Below are 19027 nucleotides of genomic sequence, written 5' to 3' on the forward strand. Positions count from 1 at the left end.
CCCTGGCACCTCCTGGTGGCCTCAGGGTGGTTCTCCCTGACCTGCTTGGGGGAGGGGGGCGAAGGGAGGGCACAGTAAGTGCCAGTCACGGATACACGCCCTGTTTTCTCCAGCAGCCGCACCCGTGGGCGACCCTCGGCCCAAACGCATTGAAAATGCACGAATAGTTTCTGACCCAGAAACTCACGGCCAAGGGGCACGATGGGCTGAGGGTTTGTGTCCTCAGGTCCATACTTTGAAGCCCTACCCCCCTGAGGTGATGGTATTTGGAGGGGGGCCTTTGGAGGTGATTAGGTTGAGGTGAGGTCATGGAGATGGAGCCCCTTAAAGGAAGATACTAGAACCTTCTGTGAGCCAGGAGGTGGGTCCCCCCAGACAGGAACGTGCTGGCACCCTGACCTCAGACTTCTTGGGCTCCTGAACGACGAGGAGGCGAAGGCCCCTTGTGTCCGCCCCAGTCAGGTGTTTTGTTAGGGCCTGAGCTGACCAAGATGGGAGGGAAGGAGACCCAGTGGCCAGTGACCCCGGATTCTCGAGTCCTGCCATGCGGTCCTACGGATGGTGCCGTTAGGATAGCGGTGTGGGCGATTGAGGGACGGTCACGGCACCGGGGGACCGGGGTGGGGGGGATGTCCTGGCCTGGGCAGCCGACACTGGCCCTGCAGTGAGGGGCTTTTCTGCCCTTGTTGGACTGGAGATTGTGGGAGGTAGGTGCCAGCAGCCAGCAGAACTCCCTCCCTTGGCGGCCGGGGACTCACCAGGAAAGCATTTCCTTCCTCTCTCTGTGCTCTTGGGCTCTGCGGAAGGATGCTTCCGCAGGCGACACAAATGCTCCAACTGACCCGTCAGATGCCTCGCGTAACCCACAGACCCCAGGCGTCACCTTCCGGTGATCTCAGCTGGTGAACAAGGGCCCCGGGGCTCTTGCTACCCTGGGGGTGGGGGGGGGGTGAGGAGGTGGCTCCCTGCTCGCTGGTGACAAAGGCCCAGCCCCCCAGGTGCACAACAAGGTGAACACGAGACAGAAGGTCCCAGGCAGCTCACACCCCGGTTGGGGGGAAAGGTACATGGAATCGGACCTGGGGGAGGCGGCTGGGGCTGCCACCAGCTTCTGCTGTGACAGCTACGGTGGCCGTGTCTGTGCACTCGGGCCGCGGTGACATACCACCACACGGGGGGCTTAAACAACAGAAACTTCTCTGTCTCACTTCTGGAGGCTGGAGGTCCAAAGCCAAGGAGTGAGCAGGCTTGGTTGCTGTGGAGGCCTTGGTGCCTGGCGTGGACCCCCCTTCCTCCAGGGAAAGTCATACGGGACGAGGGCCCACCCAGCGACGCCACCTTAACTGGACTGAGCTCGCATGGTCCTCCGTGGGCTGAGGACCTTGTCTGGAGGGGACACAGTTGAACGGTGAGTACCCACAACTTCTTCCTGGGCTTTACCATAACCCATTTCCTCCCCCCGCCCCTCCCCGGGGTCCCCCGTTTCTGTAGTTGGCCGTGGGTGGCACCCCGTGGCTCCTCCGTTTTGGGCTTTGGCCCTGGACGGGCCGGACGGTAAGGGTCACCGGCAGCGGAGCTGATGGGCTGAGGCCTGTCTGGGTTTTCTCTCCTGGGCGGGGGGCGCGTTGCGCCCCCATCATTTACAAAGGGTCGTTGCCTGAGAGGCGGGCATGCGTCTGCTGTCACTGCTGCTCCCAGCACAGGGAGAAGGGCTGTAGCACGTGCGGTGGCCGCCGGCTGCAGTGTGGACGGCGTGGCGGATCGGCTTTCTTGTGCTGCAGATATCTGGAAGTCTGGGAGCCAGGTGGAAAGGCGTCGTCCTCGCGAGGCGGGGGGCGGAGGGAGTTTTGTCTGGGGCGATCCAGCCTGCGGTCCCTGGCAGGCGAAGCTGGGATGCAGGTGGCGGGTGCGGGGAGGACAGGGAGTGGGTGTGGGTGCGGGTGTAGGTGTGGGAGCAGGGGCAGGTGCGGGGTGGGGAGGACAGGGAGCTGGGGCGAGGGACAGGGTGGGGGCAGGGGGCAGGTGCGGGGGTGGGGAGGACAGGGAGCGGGGGCGAGGGACAGGGTGGGGGCAGGGGGAGGGCCAGGTGGTGGGGGCAGGGGCAGGTTCTGGGTGCGTGGGCGGGTGCAGGGGGCTGGGGGAGGGGCAGGTGCGGTTGCGAGGGCAGGGGGAAGGTGGTGGGGGCAGGGACGGGTGCAGTGCGTGGGCGGGGGCCTGGGGAGGGGCAGGGGCAGGTGCGCGGGCGGGGGGGGGGGCAGGGTGTTTCTGCCAGCACCTCCCCCCCCCAATGCTGCCAGGACACTGTCTCTGGTTTCGCGGTCTCTGGCCACGCAGCTTTCCAGGCCTGCTCGGCCGCGGGCTCAAGTTACCCAATACGCTTGAATAACTCTCTTCCTGCTTACGCCGGCTGGAGCGGATTCTCTTGTCTGTAACTAAGACTGCCGATCGGCACACTAGAATAGTCTGCGATTAAGGGAATGTTCTAGAGTCTCTGCTGTCCAACACGGGAGCCCTAGCCTCACGCGGCTGTGGGACACTTGAAACGTGACCACTGTGGCCACAGAACTGAAGCTGAACTGTATGTCAAGTTTAAGCATTAATAGCCCCATGTGGGCTCGTGGCCGCTGGGCAGCACAGCCTAAAGTTCGGGTGCGTCAGGCTGGAGACCGCCGAGGACGTCGTACTGGCCAAGGTCACGGGGCGGGGTGGGGGTGGGGGGTGCTGCGTCTTCGGACAGAGCTCTGAGCTGCAGTGTCCGGAGGTGACCTCCGTGGCCCAGGGCCGTGCAGACTCAGGCGCCATGCATGTGACCTGTCGGGACGTGGGGGGTGGGAGAGAGGCTTCGGATCAAAGGATCCCAGCTTCATCCCTAGGAAATGCTGTGCAGTGCGTTCAGGTGAGTGCAGGGATCCAGGAGGAGAGCCAAGTTTGGGTCTGGAGGGAGCTGCCCTGCGCCCTCTGGTGGCGGTCTGTGCCAACCGCGAGCACCCCTTTGGCAGGTGCCCTGTGCTGGGCGCAGCAGCGAAGCTTTGGGAAGAAGAAATGAGCTAATGTCATCCACCCGCCGCCCTCAATGAGGCCACCTAACCCACCTGAGGACGCCAGGCCCTATTTAGAATGTCCTATGCCCCGCAGCTCCATACCTGGTCTAGTTGTTCATTTGCAAATACTTTTTTCTGCCAGGCGCTGTGCTGGGCTCAGAATAGAAAGAACACAGCCCATGGGGCGCCTGGGGGGCTCAGCAGGTAAAGCGTCCCACTGACTCTTGGTTTCCGCTCAAGTCGTGAGCTCTCTCCCTCTCTGCCCCTCCCCTGCTCAGGTGCACATGCGCTCTCTCTCTCTCTCTCTCTCTCTCTCTCTCTCAAAAATAAATAAATAACTTTGAAAAGAAAGGAAGGAAGGGAGAACATACCCTCAGCGGTGTCCCAGGCAGGGGTAGAAGGATGCACCCAAGCTGAATTCCTTGCAACGTCTTCCTCGCTGTGGTAGGGACTCTGAGTAGCGACAGGGTCCAGAGAAGGTTTTACCTGAGCTGGCACGTGAAGGAGGGGGCAGAATTTGGTTGGCTGGACAGGCCCTGATGATGCCGAGAAACACTTGGGACCAGCATTGCACTCGCGCTTGCCTACAACGTTCGGCAGGAAGTAGTTGAGCCAGATGATTGGATACACATGGCTACAATGAAAGCAGGTCTGAGGTCCTTTACAATGAGGGAGCTGCCTGGGCCCCTGCTGCGGATCTGATGGCGTGCATATGACTTGGTGTGACTGTATCGGGCCCAGGTGACAGCCAGCTTTGCCTCTTCATTTTCTCCAAGGGAAACACAGTCTTACTGAATCAGTTTTCCGGGAAACAGAGACAGTAGGAGATATATTTCTATCTTTAGCTACATAGGTATTCCTCTATATCTATCATCTATTTATCTACCATTTATCTATATCTACTATGTATATATCTATCATCTATCTACTATCATTTATATCTATCCTCTATCTATATTTATCATCTACCTATCTTCTATCATCTATCTATCATCTATCAATCTACTATCTATTCTATCGTCTATCTATTATCTATCTATCTATTTATCTATTTATCATCAATCTATCTATCATCTATCTATCTATTGAGAGGGAGAGCCATTTATTTTAAGGAACTGGCTCACGCCATCCTGGGGACTAGCAAACCTGACGTACATAGAGCGAGCCAGCAGGCTGGAGACTCAGGTAAGAGGCGATGTCATGGTCTGAGTCTGATGGTCAGAGACTCGGGCAGGGTCTCCATGTTGCAGTCTTGAGGAGAATTCCCTCTTCTTTGGGAAACCTTGGTCTGTGCTCTCAAGGTCTTCAGGTGAGCTGTCAGCACAGAGCCCGACGTGGGGCTCGAACCCCTGAACCATGAGGTCATGACCCGAGCTGAAGTCGGACGCTTAACCGGCTGAGCCCCCCCAGGCGCCCCTTATTGGCCGTTTTTTCCTCATCACGGTAAAGTGACAAACATATACCCGGATTGGACAGACGTCATGGATGAATGCTTTTGATTTTAGATCCTGAATTTATCGCCACGCACAGGGAATGCATTAACTAAACTACAAAGTTCATAGCTGTGCCTCACAGGCTGGTAACATCTGTGGCTGAGAGGAGCTGGGGAAGCTTGAGGATAGATTTACGCTGTGAATCCCCTTCCTAACTCGGGCAGTAACCCCCTCACTCCACTCGGCTTCCCTTCTCAGCGGTCGTGCTGGGAGCCTGCTGCGTATCTTAGATACTGCTGTTTTCTTTCTCCCTCTGCGAGGGGATTGCCTTCCCGGGGCGGGCGTCGGGGGGCGGGGGGTGCTGCTTTGCTGCTGCCACATCTCTAGCTCCGGGGACAGTGAGAGGCGGTGGTCCGGGCTCAGGAAGTGGTTTTTGAATTACTGAATCCCTGCCTCGAGGGATCGTCTCATTCGGTCTGATTTTTCATGCAGCGTTTACGACATCACTTCACTCTGGGTAGAAACGCTGACAAACTGGCAACAACAGATGAGGTTGAACTCGCGTGAAGGCAGGTGTCCTGGTCCCGGGCGAGGCTGAGCAAGCCCAGGTGGGGGGACGCAGGACGCGTGCACACCGCCCGGGGCGGGGGGGGGGGGGGCACACCTGCACCTGCTGTGGGCCTCAGACTCTGGGATCCGCCTTTGCAAACAAAGTGTGCTCCTTTTACCTAGGAGGTCACAGGCCAGATGAAATGTCGGAGTCTGCCGGGCCGAGCCTTGGCAAGCCAAGAGCCAGGCCTAAGCCTCCTTTACGACACGTGGCCTCAGCCTCTTGGTCGCAGCCTGGGTCGGTGTCCCTTAGGACAAGGGACCAGCTGAGTCTGAGAACAAATGCACAGTATGCCACATGAAAGGTATCTGCAAGTCCTTGGGTGACACTCGGGGACAGCAGACACAGAGCCGCTACTGTTGGGAGGTGAGTCCCCGTGGGTCTTGTGTCCCTGTGCGTGTGTGAGCCGTCACTGGACGGTTTTCTCAAGGACGCTTGCCTGGAGGACAGCGCCAGGGGCCCCCCAGGGTCCAAGGGCGGCCAGCCCTTATTGACTGGGGTTTCTCAGGTGCGGGTGCCCAGCTGTGACCTAGCCAGCCCATCGTGTGTGCCATTCTCCGTCGCCACGGGGGGACCCGAGGGCAAGGGGGAAGGGCGTGGGCCTGGGGCCACGCCGTTTGCTGCGGGCTCTGACCCCGAGTCTCGGGCCTTCATCCACACACCCGAGACCGTGCCGGGCTGACTCGTCCCCAAAGCCTCCAAAACGTCACCGTTCTTGACATCCTACCTTCGCACCCAGACAAACACGCAGACTGAAGACGGCAACAGGGACTCTCGCTCTGTGTGATGTGGTGGACAGGATAATGGGCCCTCAGGAGATGTCGTGTCCTGGTCCCCAGGACCCGTGAGTGTGGCAGGTGCTAATCAGCTGACCCTGAAACAGGGAGAGTATCCGCGAGTATCCACGTGTGCTGAGGTCGCCAAGTGTCGTCAAAAGTGGAGGTGGGGGTGGGTGAGGGGAACACACGGGCCTCAGCCCCCTGGGGCTGGCTCTGTGGACGGGGGAAGAGCCAGGGGCCCAAGAACGCGGGGGCCCGGGAAAGGCAGGGCTCTGACTGTTCCCGAAGCCCCCCCAAACGCAGTCCTCCCCCCACCTTGACTTTGGCCCCAGGACCCACCCGGGACTTCTCACCTCTGGAGCTGTAACCTCAGCTCGGAGGGAAGGCTATTTCACACCACCAGGTCTGTGCCACGGGGTCAGTGACGGGGGAGGGGGTGCGGGCATATGGTGGCCCCCCCCCGGCGTAGCAGGAGGCAGAATGTTCATGCGTTTCCCGTGGGCTCTGGAACCCCTGGGCCGGCTCAACACTCCTGCCTGCGCAGAGAGCCTGAGGGTTCCGGGAAGAGTTCCTGGTGCTGCTGGGGAGGCACCTCGGAAGTGGCGGCAGAAAGCTGTGGACGTCCGCGTGTGTGCGCGTCTCGCTTGCGGACACGGGCCGCTCAGCAATGGACCAAACGGGAAGAAGAAATTAGGTCGGAGAGCGGCGGACAAGAGCCTAGCTTCTTGTTTTGCTTGTGCGTCAAGGACAGGCGGGAGGAGGCCGGGTGGCTGTGCAGAGAACGGGGACAGCGGGGACACCCCGGCAGCCCCCACCCCCCTGCGCCACCTGCCTCGCCGGCCACACAGCCGTCCACGTGTCCGGCCGGCACCGCCCCATCACGCGGCCAGGTTCCGTGTGGAGTGCACGCACGCACTTATACAAGGCACACGTAAGCACACAAGCCACTCGGGCACACGTGCACACACACACACCACACAGCGCACGTGCTCACACACAAGCCGCACGCGCACGCAGAGGCACCTGCGTGCCCCCCACCAGCTCTCCACGCGGCCCGGACGGCCATCCTGTCCCGCCCCCCGCAAGGGGAAGCCACCTTCCAGCCGCAGGGGCCGCAGCCGGGACAGAGCGAGGGGGCAGCAGGGGTGAGAAGCGTATCCGCCGACGATAATTGGCAACGACACAGACAGTCCCCAAATTACCGCTCTGCTAGGAAAATATTACACTTCATAAAACTCATGTTTATTCAAAAAAATCTATTCAGAAAGTCTGGAAAGCGTAATAAATATCTGTATAGTGGCCGCCCATCTCCAACATAAAATACAAAGCGTGAACACGGGAATGACCTGTACGCACGGTCGCGGGCTTGTAAACAAAGTGCGAGTCGGGGGCTGGGTGGGAAGCGTGCTCCGCGGAGGCGACCTGCAGCGGTGCTGAGCTCCTGTCTCCCAGGTGACCCCCGGGCTCTGCGAGGCCACGCGGGGTGCACCGCCCGGGCCCCTGCGGTGTCCTCTTCCGTTCTAGAACTTTAAGGACTCTTGGAGAGGCGAAAGGCCACAGAGCCGTTTGGAAAGAAAAACAGAGTGCAAATCAAGTTCCTCGTGTCCTGGAGAGACCCAGTCAAAAGCGTGAGGCAAAAATCCCAACGTGCGGCTTCAGGAAGAACACCATTTAATCAACAATACTGGCTAACAGGAAGCACTGTGGTCACTTCAAACGCCGGACAGTCCTCCAAGTGCGCGCGCGCGCACACACACACACACACACACACACACACACACACACACACACTGAGGTCACGGACAATCTGACCTAAGGATACAGGTGAGATCTCACTCCTGCCCGAATCTGACTTGGGGTGGCATCTGGCAGAGCCCTCGTGGTGGGGGCGGGTGGGGGTGGTGAGTCAGGTGTTTCTGTCAAATGGGGGGGGGGATCTCCAGGTGGGACGGAACCACAGTGGGCACCCCGGAGGGACCGCAGTGGCCGGGTAGGTTTTCTGATGACAAAGTCTGTGGTTTTGGGATCCAGAGGGGCTGTGATTCTACATATTGGGGGCAGGGGGGGCAGCTATTTCGTTCTGTGTGATCTCACCACGTGTGCGAAGCCCACGGAGCCACGCATGACGGGCGGGGGCGGGGGGTGAACCGCACAGGGAGAACTAGATATGATACCTTCCTTCACACACGACCGCTGCTTATAAAGCACGGCCACTGGCTGTTCCGCTCAAGACTCTGACGTGAAGCTGAAAATAGTGACTTCTCCAGGCTGACTTTCTGTCGGACGGTTTCAAGGATCGCCTCGTTCTGGAGAAGCTGAGAAAGCAGAGGTATTTGGCGGACATTCAAGTAACGGGGGTGAGCAGGGGGGGCCCTGGGGTCTCCGCTCAGGGCACGGCTTGGGCGAGGTGAGTCTCGGGGTCCCTCTGCGGCTCTCAGAGTGAGGATGTGGGGCTGTGTGCACGGTGGCCCTGAAGGGGATGACAGGCAGGGGCGGGGGAGCCTGGGAAGCACACACGGGCCACCCCCCTCGGGCCTGCGTCCCTCGCGCATTGGCCTTCGGTGAGCAAACCAGTGAGCCAGCAAACCTCGTGTGGCGGACAGAAGGCGTGACGACCTCGGTTGGTACCCAGGAGGTCAAACCTGTGACCTAAGGGCTGTCCAGTTTTTCCTAAGTTTCTAACAGTCGATACAAGAATCCAGACCTAACACGAAACGGTTGAGGATCAAGTCTTTCTAGCCTCGGGGAAAAGCATTTTCTCTTGGGAAACACGAGAGGTGCCTAGTGAGGCTTGGTGCGAAACAGACGGGTGAACCTGTCCCCACCCTTTATGTCGTGTGGTGTCTGAGGGAAGGATAGGGCTCGTGGAATAACGGAAGCTGTAGGTTTACCTGTGAGGGTCTGAAAACAACTGGAGAAGGTAAGGGGTCGTGCCCAGAGGCGACATGTGGCTCTTGTTGGGTAGTTAGCGGAGATGGGGAGGAAGGGAACTAGGAAACACGCCTTCTCGGCGAGACCTGCCTGAGGGCCACCGGCGCCCCGCACCCTGCCAGGGCCGCGGGGAGTCACGGCCGGCCCGGGCGCACACGCTCCCCCTCCGCCTGGGCAGTGGCGTCCAGCCCGTCCTGGCCTTCCTGAACAAGGAGCGCCCAGCCCCGCGCACGCACCCCAAGGGAAACATAAGACGTCACCGAAGAACAGAAACACAAATGCAACACAAAAGCACAGCTTCCACAAAGTGCACAGTTGCCCTGGAAATGCCTCCTTCCGCTCCCCTCCAGGCCCCCGCGTGGTGGCCTGGCCTCCGGGCTCCCCTCTGGCTCCCTCCCTCCAGCTCAGGGTTGCCGGCGCCCCGGGAGGGGAGGGGGTCTCCCGTGGGCCAGAGAGAGGAAAGCAGACAGAGAAACCGGTGCTTTGGGAGAGCACGGGGGGGCTGACAGAGGGCCGTGGCCGGCTCTCGGGCCTAGAGCTCTGTCTCCGAATCTCCGGGAGGGAGCGCGGACCCTGGCCCTGCAGCCCCCGCCAGCCATCCAGCCACGGGGGGAACAAGGACACGGGCCCGGTGTGTGTGTGGGGGCACAGGCTGCAGCTGGCTCCTCCCCAAGGACGTGCTGTTCTTGTGAAAAGAGGCTTCCGAGGCAAGGATGCTGCTCACTGGTTCCGGGCCGGGCTCCCCCCCGCTTTCGGGTCTGCGACCCGGGAGAGAACAGCCAACACCTCAGTCAGAGATGAGGGGGAGATGGGACAAGGGCTCTTTGGATCATGTGGAGGGGACCCGGCGCCTAGTCTTGGGTGCCACGTGCCGACCCCGTCCTTCCGGCAACGGCCGAACCAGCCAGCGCACCCTCCCGGGCCAGTAACGAGGACGCCGGTGTCCGGGTCTGGCCAAGTCGCTGGCTCTGTAACTGGCAAAAATCTCTGTCTCTCGATCTAAGCCACGATCGGAAAAGACCTCCAGAGTCCGAAGGGCCCTACGGGCGATCAGCAGAGCGGTGAGCGGTGACACAAGTCGGTCTGGCTTTGCTCGGGGGGAGGAGGCGGGAGGCCGGAGGCGGTGGGAGGTCCCGGGGCCGGATCCCATCCAGGCGGAGCGAGAGAACGTGGAATGAGCGGAGGCGCCCGGGCCCGTGGCCGGGCGGTGGTCACTCCGTGGCGCCCGTGGCGGGGGCCCAGGCCGCTGCCCGCGAGCCCGAGGACGCTCTGCAGAGCCTGCGGGTACTACAGCCTCGTGGACGTGAGTCTCTTCATGCCCCTGCGCTGCGCCAGGCTGGACGACAGCACGGGCTCCAGCCGCGGCGCCTGCGGGGTTCGGTTCAGGGCAAAGTAGGTGGCGGCCATAGCCCCCTGCAAAGCGAAAGGAAGAGGCCGGTGACCCGCTGCCCGCCCACTCCCGAGGGGGCCCGACCCCCGGCCTCGCTGAGCCCTCGTCTGCGCGCGCACGGCGGCGCGGACGCCCTTCCTGCCGGACCCCGGAGCGCGGCGCGTGACGTGCTCACTGCAGGGTCCACGTGCACGGGGGCTTCGTGAATAACGCGTCTGTCCACCGCCCCGCGCCAGTCCCGAACTAGGCCTGTGGCCTGTGACCTGGGGTATTCCGGACGCCCACGGAACCCCAGGATGGGGTCCCAGGCCCCGTGCCGTGGTACGTTGCCACACCAGCAGGACTTTGGGAGACCCGAAAGGGCTGACCCTGACGTCTGGCCGTGGCGTGGCCCCAGTCCTTCCCAAGAAGCTCCAGGCAGCCGCTGCCCAGCACGTGAGGCAGAACCTGCTCGTTCCTGCGGTGTAGACCACCCCTCCCACCGGTCCTCTGGATGCCCCCCAGTCTATCTGGTTTGCCCAGCGGGGTGCGGGTGAATCACGACCCAGGTGGCCAGAAGCCACTGCCTTGCCATGGTTACGTGCAATGACACGTGGCTTCCATCAGAACAGTTTACCGGAAGGTCAGGAGAACCAAGGCTGGGATCGCCGGATGGCAAGGGTCGACGGAGGGACACGAGTTAGAGGAGCAGCTATTCTGTCCGCTAAAACCCTTTGATCCCTGGGGGGACACTCTCACTGCTGCTGGCCGCATGCTGACGGTGTTCCCTCCACAGCCTTGTGTCTCTTTCGCGGGCGTCGGGACGCGCTCGCCTAGGGGGCGCAGCCAGACTCCACGTGGCGTGTGCTGTGGGGCACGTCCCAGGAAGCCGAGGGAAGCAGTTGTGGTGAACGGCGGGGTCAGCAGACGACCGCGTTGGGGCCCAGCCCAGGGCCCCCGCTCTTGTAGATAAACTTCTACTGAAACACAACTGCATCCATCCACCTGCTACGGCAGGACATCCGAGGCGTAGTGACAGAGACACCTGACTCGAAAAGCCTCAAATGTTCACAGTCTGGGCCTCTACAGACAAGTCTGCAGGCCTCTGATCCGGAATTGAGGGCTGGGGCGCCCGGGTGGCTCGGTCGGTTAAGCGACCGACTCTTGATCTCGGCTCGTGATGTCATGCTCTGTGGGATCGAGCCCCACCTTGGGCTCCGTGCTGGCAGTGTGGAGCCTGTTGGGGATTCTCTCTCTCTCTCCGCCCCTCCCCTGCTTGTGGGCTCCCACCCCCCACCCCCACCGCCAAAATAAATAAACATTAAAAAAATCATTAGAATGAAGGGCTTTGGAACCTTGAATGCGTACAGATGTAAGACTCCATCCACCTCCCTCTCTCCCTCCTTCTCTCCCACTCTCCACCCCATTTGTCTGTCTGTCTGGCTCTCTCCCACTTTCTCTCCGTCTCTGTCTCATATGCACACGGGTGCGTGCACACACACACACACACACACACACACACACAATGAAGCTGTTCGGGGTTGTTCACAGACGTGGTAGCTTATTCAGAGCTTTGCATGTGGTGGCTCGTCGGTGAAGAAACGTGTGGAATAAGAGATGAGGGATACGTGCTGCGCCTGTGATCGGTTCCCCACCTGGCCCCCACACTGTGATTTCTTCGGGTGAACTGGGAGGTCTCAGGGCCACGCCTCTGTGTTCCCCACCCCACCGTTGTGCCCCCCTGACCATTTGTTGGTACCTTCACCAGGTGGGCGTCCTGTCTGCTGAGCTGGTTTTGGGACAGGTACTCTCTGTTCACGATCCATGGGTGTTTGAGAACTTGAACTGCCGTCAGGCGCTGATGAGGGTCCACGTGGAGCATCTTGGATACGACATCCTGTAAGGGCAGATCACAGGGAGGGGAAAGGGAGGATGATCGAAGCTGATTCAAGCAGGCTCCCGAGTAAAATTCCTTTGTTTCCTCTCACGGCAAAACCTCACCGTTGTTCCGGCCGATTCTTAGCATTTTGGGGTCACGTGTTCACGTTCAGCTTTTAAAGTATGTGAGTGATTTTTATATCTTAATTATCATCAACTTGGTGGCTCATTCCAGGCTTATAGCGGATTAAAGATTTTACATCCGAAGAGAACTCAAACGTGGAAATGTTAAATGGTGCATATAATGTAACGAAATGGTCTTTTAGTCAAAATGATATCCTTCCAAAGGGAGAAGCGAAAATAATGATTGTCTCACAGATTTAAACCAGTTATAACACTGGATGCAGGGGCGCCTGGGTGGCTCAGTTGGCTAAACGTCTGACTTCGGCTCAGGTCATAATCTCAAGGTTCCTGAGTTTGAGCCCCGTGTCGGGCTCTGTGCTGACAGCTCAGAGCCTGGAGCCTGTTTCCGATTCTGTGTCTCCCTCTCTCTCTACCCCTCCCCTGCTTGCACTCTCTCTCCCTCAAAAATAAATAAACGTTAAAAAGAGAACAATGGGTGTAGTTACATTTAAGTATAACTATCCATAAACATTTGCTATAAATAATCACCAGCCATGGAATTGACAATCTGTAGCCATTACATGTGTCCGACGGGCTAACAATGTCCAACAGAGGTAGTTTTTTCTTCTTTTTTTCCTTTTTCTTTTTTTAATGTTTGTTTATTTTTGAGAGACAGAGCACGAGTGGGGGAGGGGCAGAGAGAGAGGGAAACACAGAATCCGAAGCAGGCTCCAGGCTCCGAGCTGTCAGTACAGAGCCCGACGTGGGGCTCGAACCCATGAACCATGAGATCATGACCTGAGCCGAAGCCGGACGCTCAACCGACTGAGCCTCCCAGGCGCCCCCAGACGTAATTTTCTTATTTGACTGTAAGGTAATAACAATAAAAAGTCCTCCAAGTAGCTTAAAGACAAAGCTCCCGTTTATGCCACACATCGCAATACACGTACACGTGTGCACACACAGTTACGGCTGTGATCGGTCTCTGCATAGCGTTCATGAGACTGTCTTCACGTGCTCGACGCACCTGTTCTCAAGAGTCATCGGGACTGGCCTTGGGGGAAGGAGGGCAAATATTACTTTCCCTGTTTTGCGGATGAAGGTGTCGACATTTGTAGCCATTGGACAATCGTCCAAGGAAGAGCCATGATGAGAATCCATGCTCTTCTGCTAGCCTACTTGTCTTCCTCTGGTATCGCCGTGACATTTCTCAGTGACACACATGAATCGGTGCACATGCATACCGCCACGTTGAAGCACTCAACGGGAGATCTGGTCATAAACCAGGAAGGAGGAATACCATAGACTAATACAAAATCCTTTCTTTCTATAGAGAAATCCCATGCCTTTTAGTATTTGATAACATTAATCTTAGTAACTTCTTGCAAGAAATACGTTCTGGAAATATTATTGTTCCCGTTTCCAAGTGTAAAAATGGAAGCAGAGAGACCTTTATTTATTCGCTCAAGATCTCCTAGTAAATAATACCTTTCTACGTGGTACGTGCAGGATGCGGGTAAAGTAACAACAGACAAATCCACGGGCTGTGTCTGTTTTGGGGAAGATTGGAGGTTTGTGGTACGTACGGTGAACACCGAGGGGAAAAGGCACGGGGCCAGATGAGGTAGAAGACACGGCGGTGAAGGGCCAGGAGGAAATCGTCAAGGTCCTGGGAGGCGGTGAAGCCCTCTGCCTGCCATCTTGGTGCTTGACTTGATCCTGCACTTGACTTGACTCCTTTCCTGACACCTTCTCCCTGCCTCCCACTCTTGCCTCCAAGATCACCTCACAAAGGAACCCCCAGCACCCGAGTGCTGGCCTACTTTGGGGACCACCAGACTAGACGATTCCTATACTCATTTGAGACAGAGTGGATGGAAGGGAGCAGTGGGAGCGGCAGGGTCTGACACAAGGGATGTGCTCACCAGACACCAGCTGCTGTCTCCTCTGCCATCACCTCCGCCATGACCTCTGCCATCACCTCAGCCATGACCCCTGCCGTCACCTCCGCCATGACCCCTGCCGTCACCTCCGCCATGACCTCTGCCGTCACCTCTGCTCCGCCATGACCCCTGCCGTCACCTCCGCCATGACCCCTGCCGTCACCTCCGCCATGACCCCTGCCGTCACCTCCGCCATGACCTCTGCCGTCACCTCCGCTCCGCCATGACCCCTGCCGTCACCTCCGCCATGACCCCTGCCGTCACCTCCGCCATGACCTCTGCCGTCACCTCCGCTCCGCCATGACCCCTGCCGTCACCTCCGCCATGACCCCTGCCGTCACCTCCGCCATGACCCCTGCCGTCACCTCCGCCGTGACCTCTGTCAGCACTTCCACAATCATCTCTTCTACCGACTTCACCATCTTCCCCATCCCCTCCGCCATCTACTCCATCACCTTCTCCATCATCACCCCCACCATCATCGCCATCATTTCCACCATCTCCGCCATCCCCTCCGCCATCTCCGTACGAGGTCACACAGTGACAATGATGGCAGCACTGAAATCAGAACCCTAGATCGTCTACCCATTTCACAGTAACACAGGAAACGGAAAGTCGATACTCCTTCTTACTAGTGGTCAGGTGATCATTTACTATTTAATTAGACAGGAGATGATGATCTCAACTGAAAAAGATGAAGTCTGACGTTTCTTTAAACAAGGCTGGTCCCAAATGGCGAGGCTACCGAGAAGCCCCGGTGCGAAGTGTTTGAAAACAACAGAAACACATCTCTGTCCCAGAGTTGTCCTTGATCAGTCTGTGATCATTCAGGGCCGCCATTTCACGACATCACCAGAAGTGTGAGGGTTAATTTTATGGGTCAACTTGTCTAAGCCACGGTCCCCGGTGTTTGGCCGAACACCAGTCTACATGATGCTGTGAAAGTCTTACTTAGACGAGACCGACACTGAAATCTGTCAGCTCGTAGTAATGACCCTTCATGGTGTTGGTGGGCCTCATCCAATCAGGGGAAACCCTGAAGATTAAAAAGGTTCCCCTAGGAAAAGGGAAGTCAGCCAGCAGAAGGGCTTTGCCCTCGAGCTACGAGACCAGCTCTTCCCTGAGTCTGCAGTCTGCTGACTCTGTAGATTGTAGACTTATCACATGTCACTTCCACAGTCACATGAACTGATCTTAAGAATAAATCTATCTCCGTATCTGCCTATCCACACAGAATCCAATGAGTTCCATAGAATCTGTATCTGCCTGTCCACATGGAACCCAATGGATTCTATTTCTCTGGAGAACCCCAGGGCACCAAGACTGTGGGACACGCGAGAAGCTTTGCGAAAAAGAATTTTTCAACTGAGAAGCTAAAAAAAAAAATGTACGAGATAAAACACATGTGTTATTTCTGTGAAGGGTCTCCCCTAGCTTCCTCGCAAACGGAGCGGTCACTAGAGTCCCCACCCCAAGCAGCGAGAGCGCTGGGGAGCACTCACCTTTGCCGCATCAGAGACGGAGTCCCAGTTCCCCCCAGAAAGGGCGTATTTCCCACTGCCGATCCTCGCCAAAATCTCCTCGGGAGTGTCATCGGGGCCGTTTGCAAAAGGGGTAAATCTGTGCAACGAGAGAATTCAGGTAAAATGAACCTCTGCTGTACAACCTGCGGTGAAGTTCACAGCTCGATGTTGCCCCTGCCTTGTTGAGAACAGCTTTCTTTGCCGCCGTGCTCCAAATCCAGAATCAGGGGAAAGCGTTACTTATTTCTTACGCTACGTCCCTCTTCCGTACTTGGCCAGTGCTGTAGGTCAATAAGGCAAGTGCAGAAAACCCTGTGGACCCCAGCACGAGCTCCCTGGACCGTTTCTGGACCCCTGGGGACACTGTGTTAGGGTGGTTTGTCCGGTCACTTGTTGAGACCGTGGCAGAGAGCCTGAGATTTGAAGTCTGAGAGACCCATGGTTGGTCTATTACCAATTCCAGTTCTCAAACAAATTGTGTTTTGAAAGACAGAGAGAGAGAGTGAGTGGGGAGAGATAGAGTGAGGGAGAGAGAATCTTTTTTTTTTTTTTTTAAAGAATTTTAATGTTTATTTATTTTTGAGAGAGAGACTGAGCGTGAGTGGGATACAGGCAGAGAGAGAGACACACACACAGAGTCCGAAGCAGGCTCCAGGCTCCGAGCTGTCAGCACAGAGCCCGACATGGGGCTCGAACTCACGGAGGGCGAGATCATGACCTGAGCCGAAGTCGGACGCCCAACCGACTGAGCCACCCAGGCGCCCCAATTTCTTAAGACTCGATTGCAAATAGGCAGGAAAATACACTCATGGGGACCCACACAGACACTACACAATGCGTCGGCACTTGCCGCGTTGTGTTATCATATCACCTCCCACCATAGACCGGGGCATGCCAAGAAATGCCTTCCTGGAAAAGGAATTCTGCGTGAATCTCATGACACTTGGTCTTAGTGGCCAAGTTTGCGGTCTGAGATTTACGTACACACAACGCGAGTATCAGAAAATCACAGAGCAATCCCACTCTGGATTCGTAGGGTCCTAGACCTTTAAGGCTGGAGTCCTAAGGTGTCACACAGTGCCTTCTTTTTCATTTAAAAGTGAGGGGAGTGAGGCCAGTAGAGGAAGGAGCCCAGCCCAGAAGCAGAGCTGGCGAGGGCAGACCCCGGATCGGAAGGGGCGTGGCGGACCCGACCCTCCTTCCGTGATGGCAGGCGTGTCGTCCGGTGGCCACGCAAATCAGTCACCTGCCTTTACCTGGCTGCCTGCCTCGAGGTGCTGTCTGACCAGGAATGTTTACGGGTGCTTCCTAACTCAAGGGGATGTTCTTAAGGGGCGATGTGTGTGACCTTTTAAGGGGGTGGTGTGGTGCAATGGCGAATGTGGACACGTGGTCAGAGGCTTGGGATTTTTGCTGATGAGCTGAGTTCTGTGCTCAGTTCCCTAATTCTGGAGATACATCTGAAAGGAAACAGGGGCGCCCAGGTGGCTCAGTCGGCTGAGCGGCCGACTTCGGCTCAAGGTCAGGATCTCACCGTTCATGGTTTCAAGACCCGCGTGGGGCTCTGTGCTGACAGCTCGGAGCCCGGAGCCTGCTTTGGATTCTGTGTCTCCCCCTCTCTCTGCTCCTCCCCCACTCTCTCTCTCTCTCTCTCTCTCTCTTTGAATTTAAATAAACTTGGGGTGTCTGGGTGGCTCAGTTGGTTGAGCGTCCGACTTTGGCTCAGGTCATGATCTTGCGGTTCGTGAGTTTGAGCCCCATGTCGGGCTCTGTGCTGACAGCTCGGAGTCTGGATCCTGCTTCGGGTGCTGTGTCTCCCTCTCTCTCTGCCCCTCCCCTGCCTGTGCTCTGTCTCTCTCTCTCTCTCTCTCTCTCTCAAAAATAAATAAACAGTAAAAAAAAAAAATGTAAAGAAAACATAAAGCTAACTTTCTTATCCCTGGTCTTTATTTATCCCGAAAGGGCTAAGGAAGCCTGAAAGCGTTCACCCAGGACCTGCGAGTGTGTGTCCCCACCCGAGCACGGGGCAGGGCTGACCCTGGGCCCGGACGGGACAGCCCCTGACACCTCTGCCTCGTGATGGCTCGGGTGCGCGTGCCGTCGTGTGCTGACACCCATGGGAGGCGCGCATTACCCTGCCAGCATGGTGTAAAGCAGGGTCCCCAGACTCCAGATGTCACACGCTGCGTCATAGCCTTGTCGCTTCAGGACCTGCAGGGGAAAAGCAGGAGATGGGTGAGCACTGGGGAGGAAACTTCAAGCTCCCAGCGTGCTGTTCTGACGGGATGATGGGCTGGGCAGGTGGGGGACAGGGGACGTCTTCAGGGCAACTGTCGTTTATCAACGCAAAGTCAACCGTGGTGCCTGGCAGTAGGGCTCCCCAAGGACCAGGGCACACACAGGAACCACAGTTCTTGCTAGATCCACTGACACACGGACTGAAAAGGAAACACTTTTTTAAAAAAAATTTTTTTTTTAATGTTTTTATTTATTTTTGAGACAGAGAGAGACAGAGCATGAACGGGGGAGGGTCAGAGAGAGAGGGAGACACAGAATCGGAAGCAGGCTCCAGGCTCTGAGCCATCAGCCCAGAGCCCGATGCGGGGCTCGAACCCACGGACCGCGAGATCGTGACCTGGCTGAAGTTGGACGCTCAACCGACTGCACCACCCAGGCGCCCCAGGAAACACTTTTTAAAGGAACTTTAAGACATTACGGCAAAACGTACATAGCGTAAAACTTACCGTCTTTTAAGAAGCATTTTTTTTAATGTTTACTTACTTTTGAGACAGAGAGAGACAGAGTGCAAGTGAGGGAGGGGCAGAGAGGGAGGGAGACACAGAATCCGAAGCAGGCTCCGGGCTCCGAGCTGTCAGCACAGAGCCCGACGCGGGGCTTGAACCCACGAACCTCGAGATCATGACCTGAGCCGGAGTCGGATGCTTAGCGGACGGAACCCCCCAGGCGCCCCTAGAATTTTCCATCTTAATCAGTTTTAGGAGTACGGTTCAGTTACTCAAGCGTTCCCAGCATCCACCTCCAGAACTCTTTTCTCTTGCAAAATTGCAACCGACTCCCATCACACACTGGCTCTCTGTGCCCCGCCCCCAGCCCTCGCCCCCACCCTCCTTCTGTTCCTCCGGTCTTCTCTGCGGATTTGGCTGCTTTAGGGGCCTCATGTAAGTGGAATCATACAGTAATTACGCTCTTCTGGCTGCGTATCACACACAACGTAACGTGCTCGAGGTTCATCGTGTTGAGGCGTGGCACGGGGTGTCCTTCCTGTTCAAGGCTCATAACCCACTGAAAAACATGCCACATTCTGTGCAGGCATTCAGCCACTGACGGACACGTGGCTGGCTCCCACCTTTGGTGAACAGGGCTGCTGAGAACACCG

At 57.4% G+C, this 19027-nt stretch overlaps 1 protein-coding gene across 6 annotated transcripts in view; it reads right to left on the reverse strand.

Moving 5' to 3' along the window:
* Nucleotides 1–7083: 7083 nt before the first annotated feature.
* The window catches only part of RPS6KA2 (ribosomal protein S6 kinase A2), a 345870-nt gene continuing 333926 nt past the window's right edge, over nucleotides 7084–19027 (reverse strand). For all 6 annotated transcript variants that reach the window (XM_045500255.1, XM_045500257.1, XM_045500259.1 and 3 more), the window contains 4 exons: nucleotides 17765–17841; nucleotides 15610–15727; nucleotides 11923–12060; nucleotides 7084–10207 (listed from right to left, as the gene is read on the reverse strand). In XM_045500255.1, the coding sequence (XP_045356211.1) occupies nucleotides 10082–10207; nucleotides 11923–12060; nucleotides 15610–15727; nucleotides 17765–17841 (459 nt within the window). In that variant the 3' untranslated portion in view covers nucleotides 7084–10081. The remainder of the gene's footprint in view (nucleotides 10208–11922; nucleotides 12061–15609; nucleotides 15728–17764; nucleotides 17842–19027) is intronic.

This window comes from Leopardus geoffroyi, chromosome B2 (assembly GCF_018350155.1).
Source record: "Leopardus geoffroyi isolate Oge1 chromosome B2, O.geoffroyi_Oge1_pat1.0, whole genome shotgun sequence".
In the NCBI taxonomy this organism is placed as follows: Eukaryota; Metazoa; Chordata; class Mammalia; order Carnivora; family Felidae; genus Leopardus; species Leopardus geoffroyi.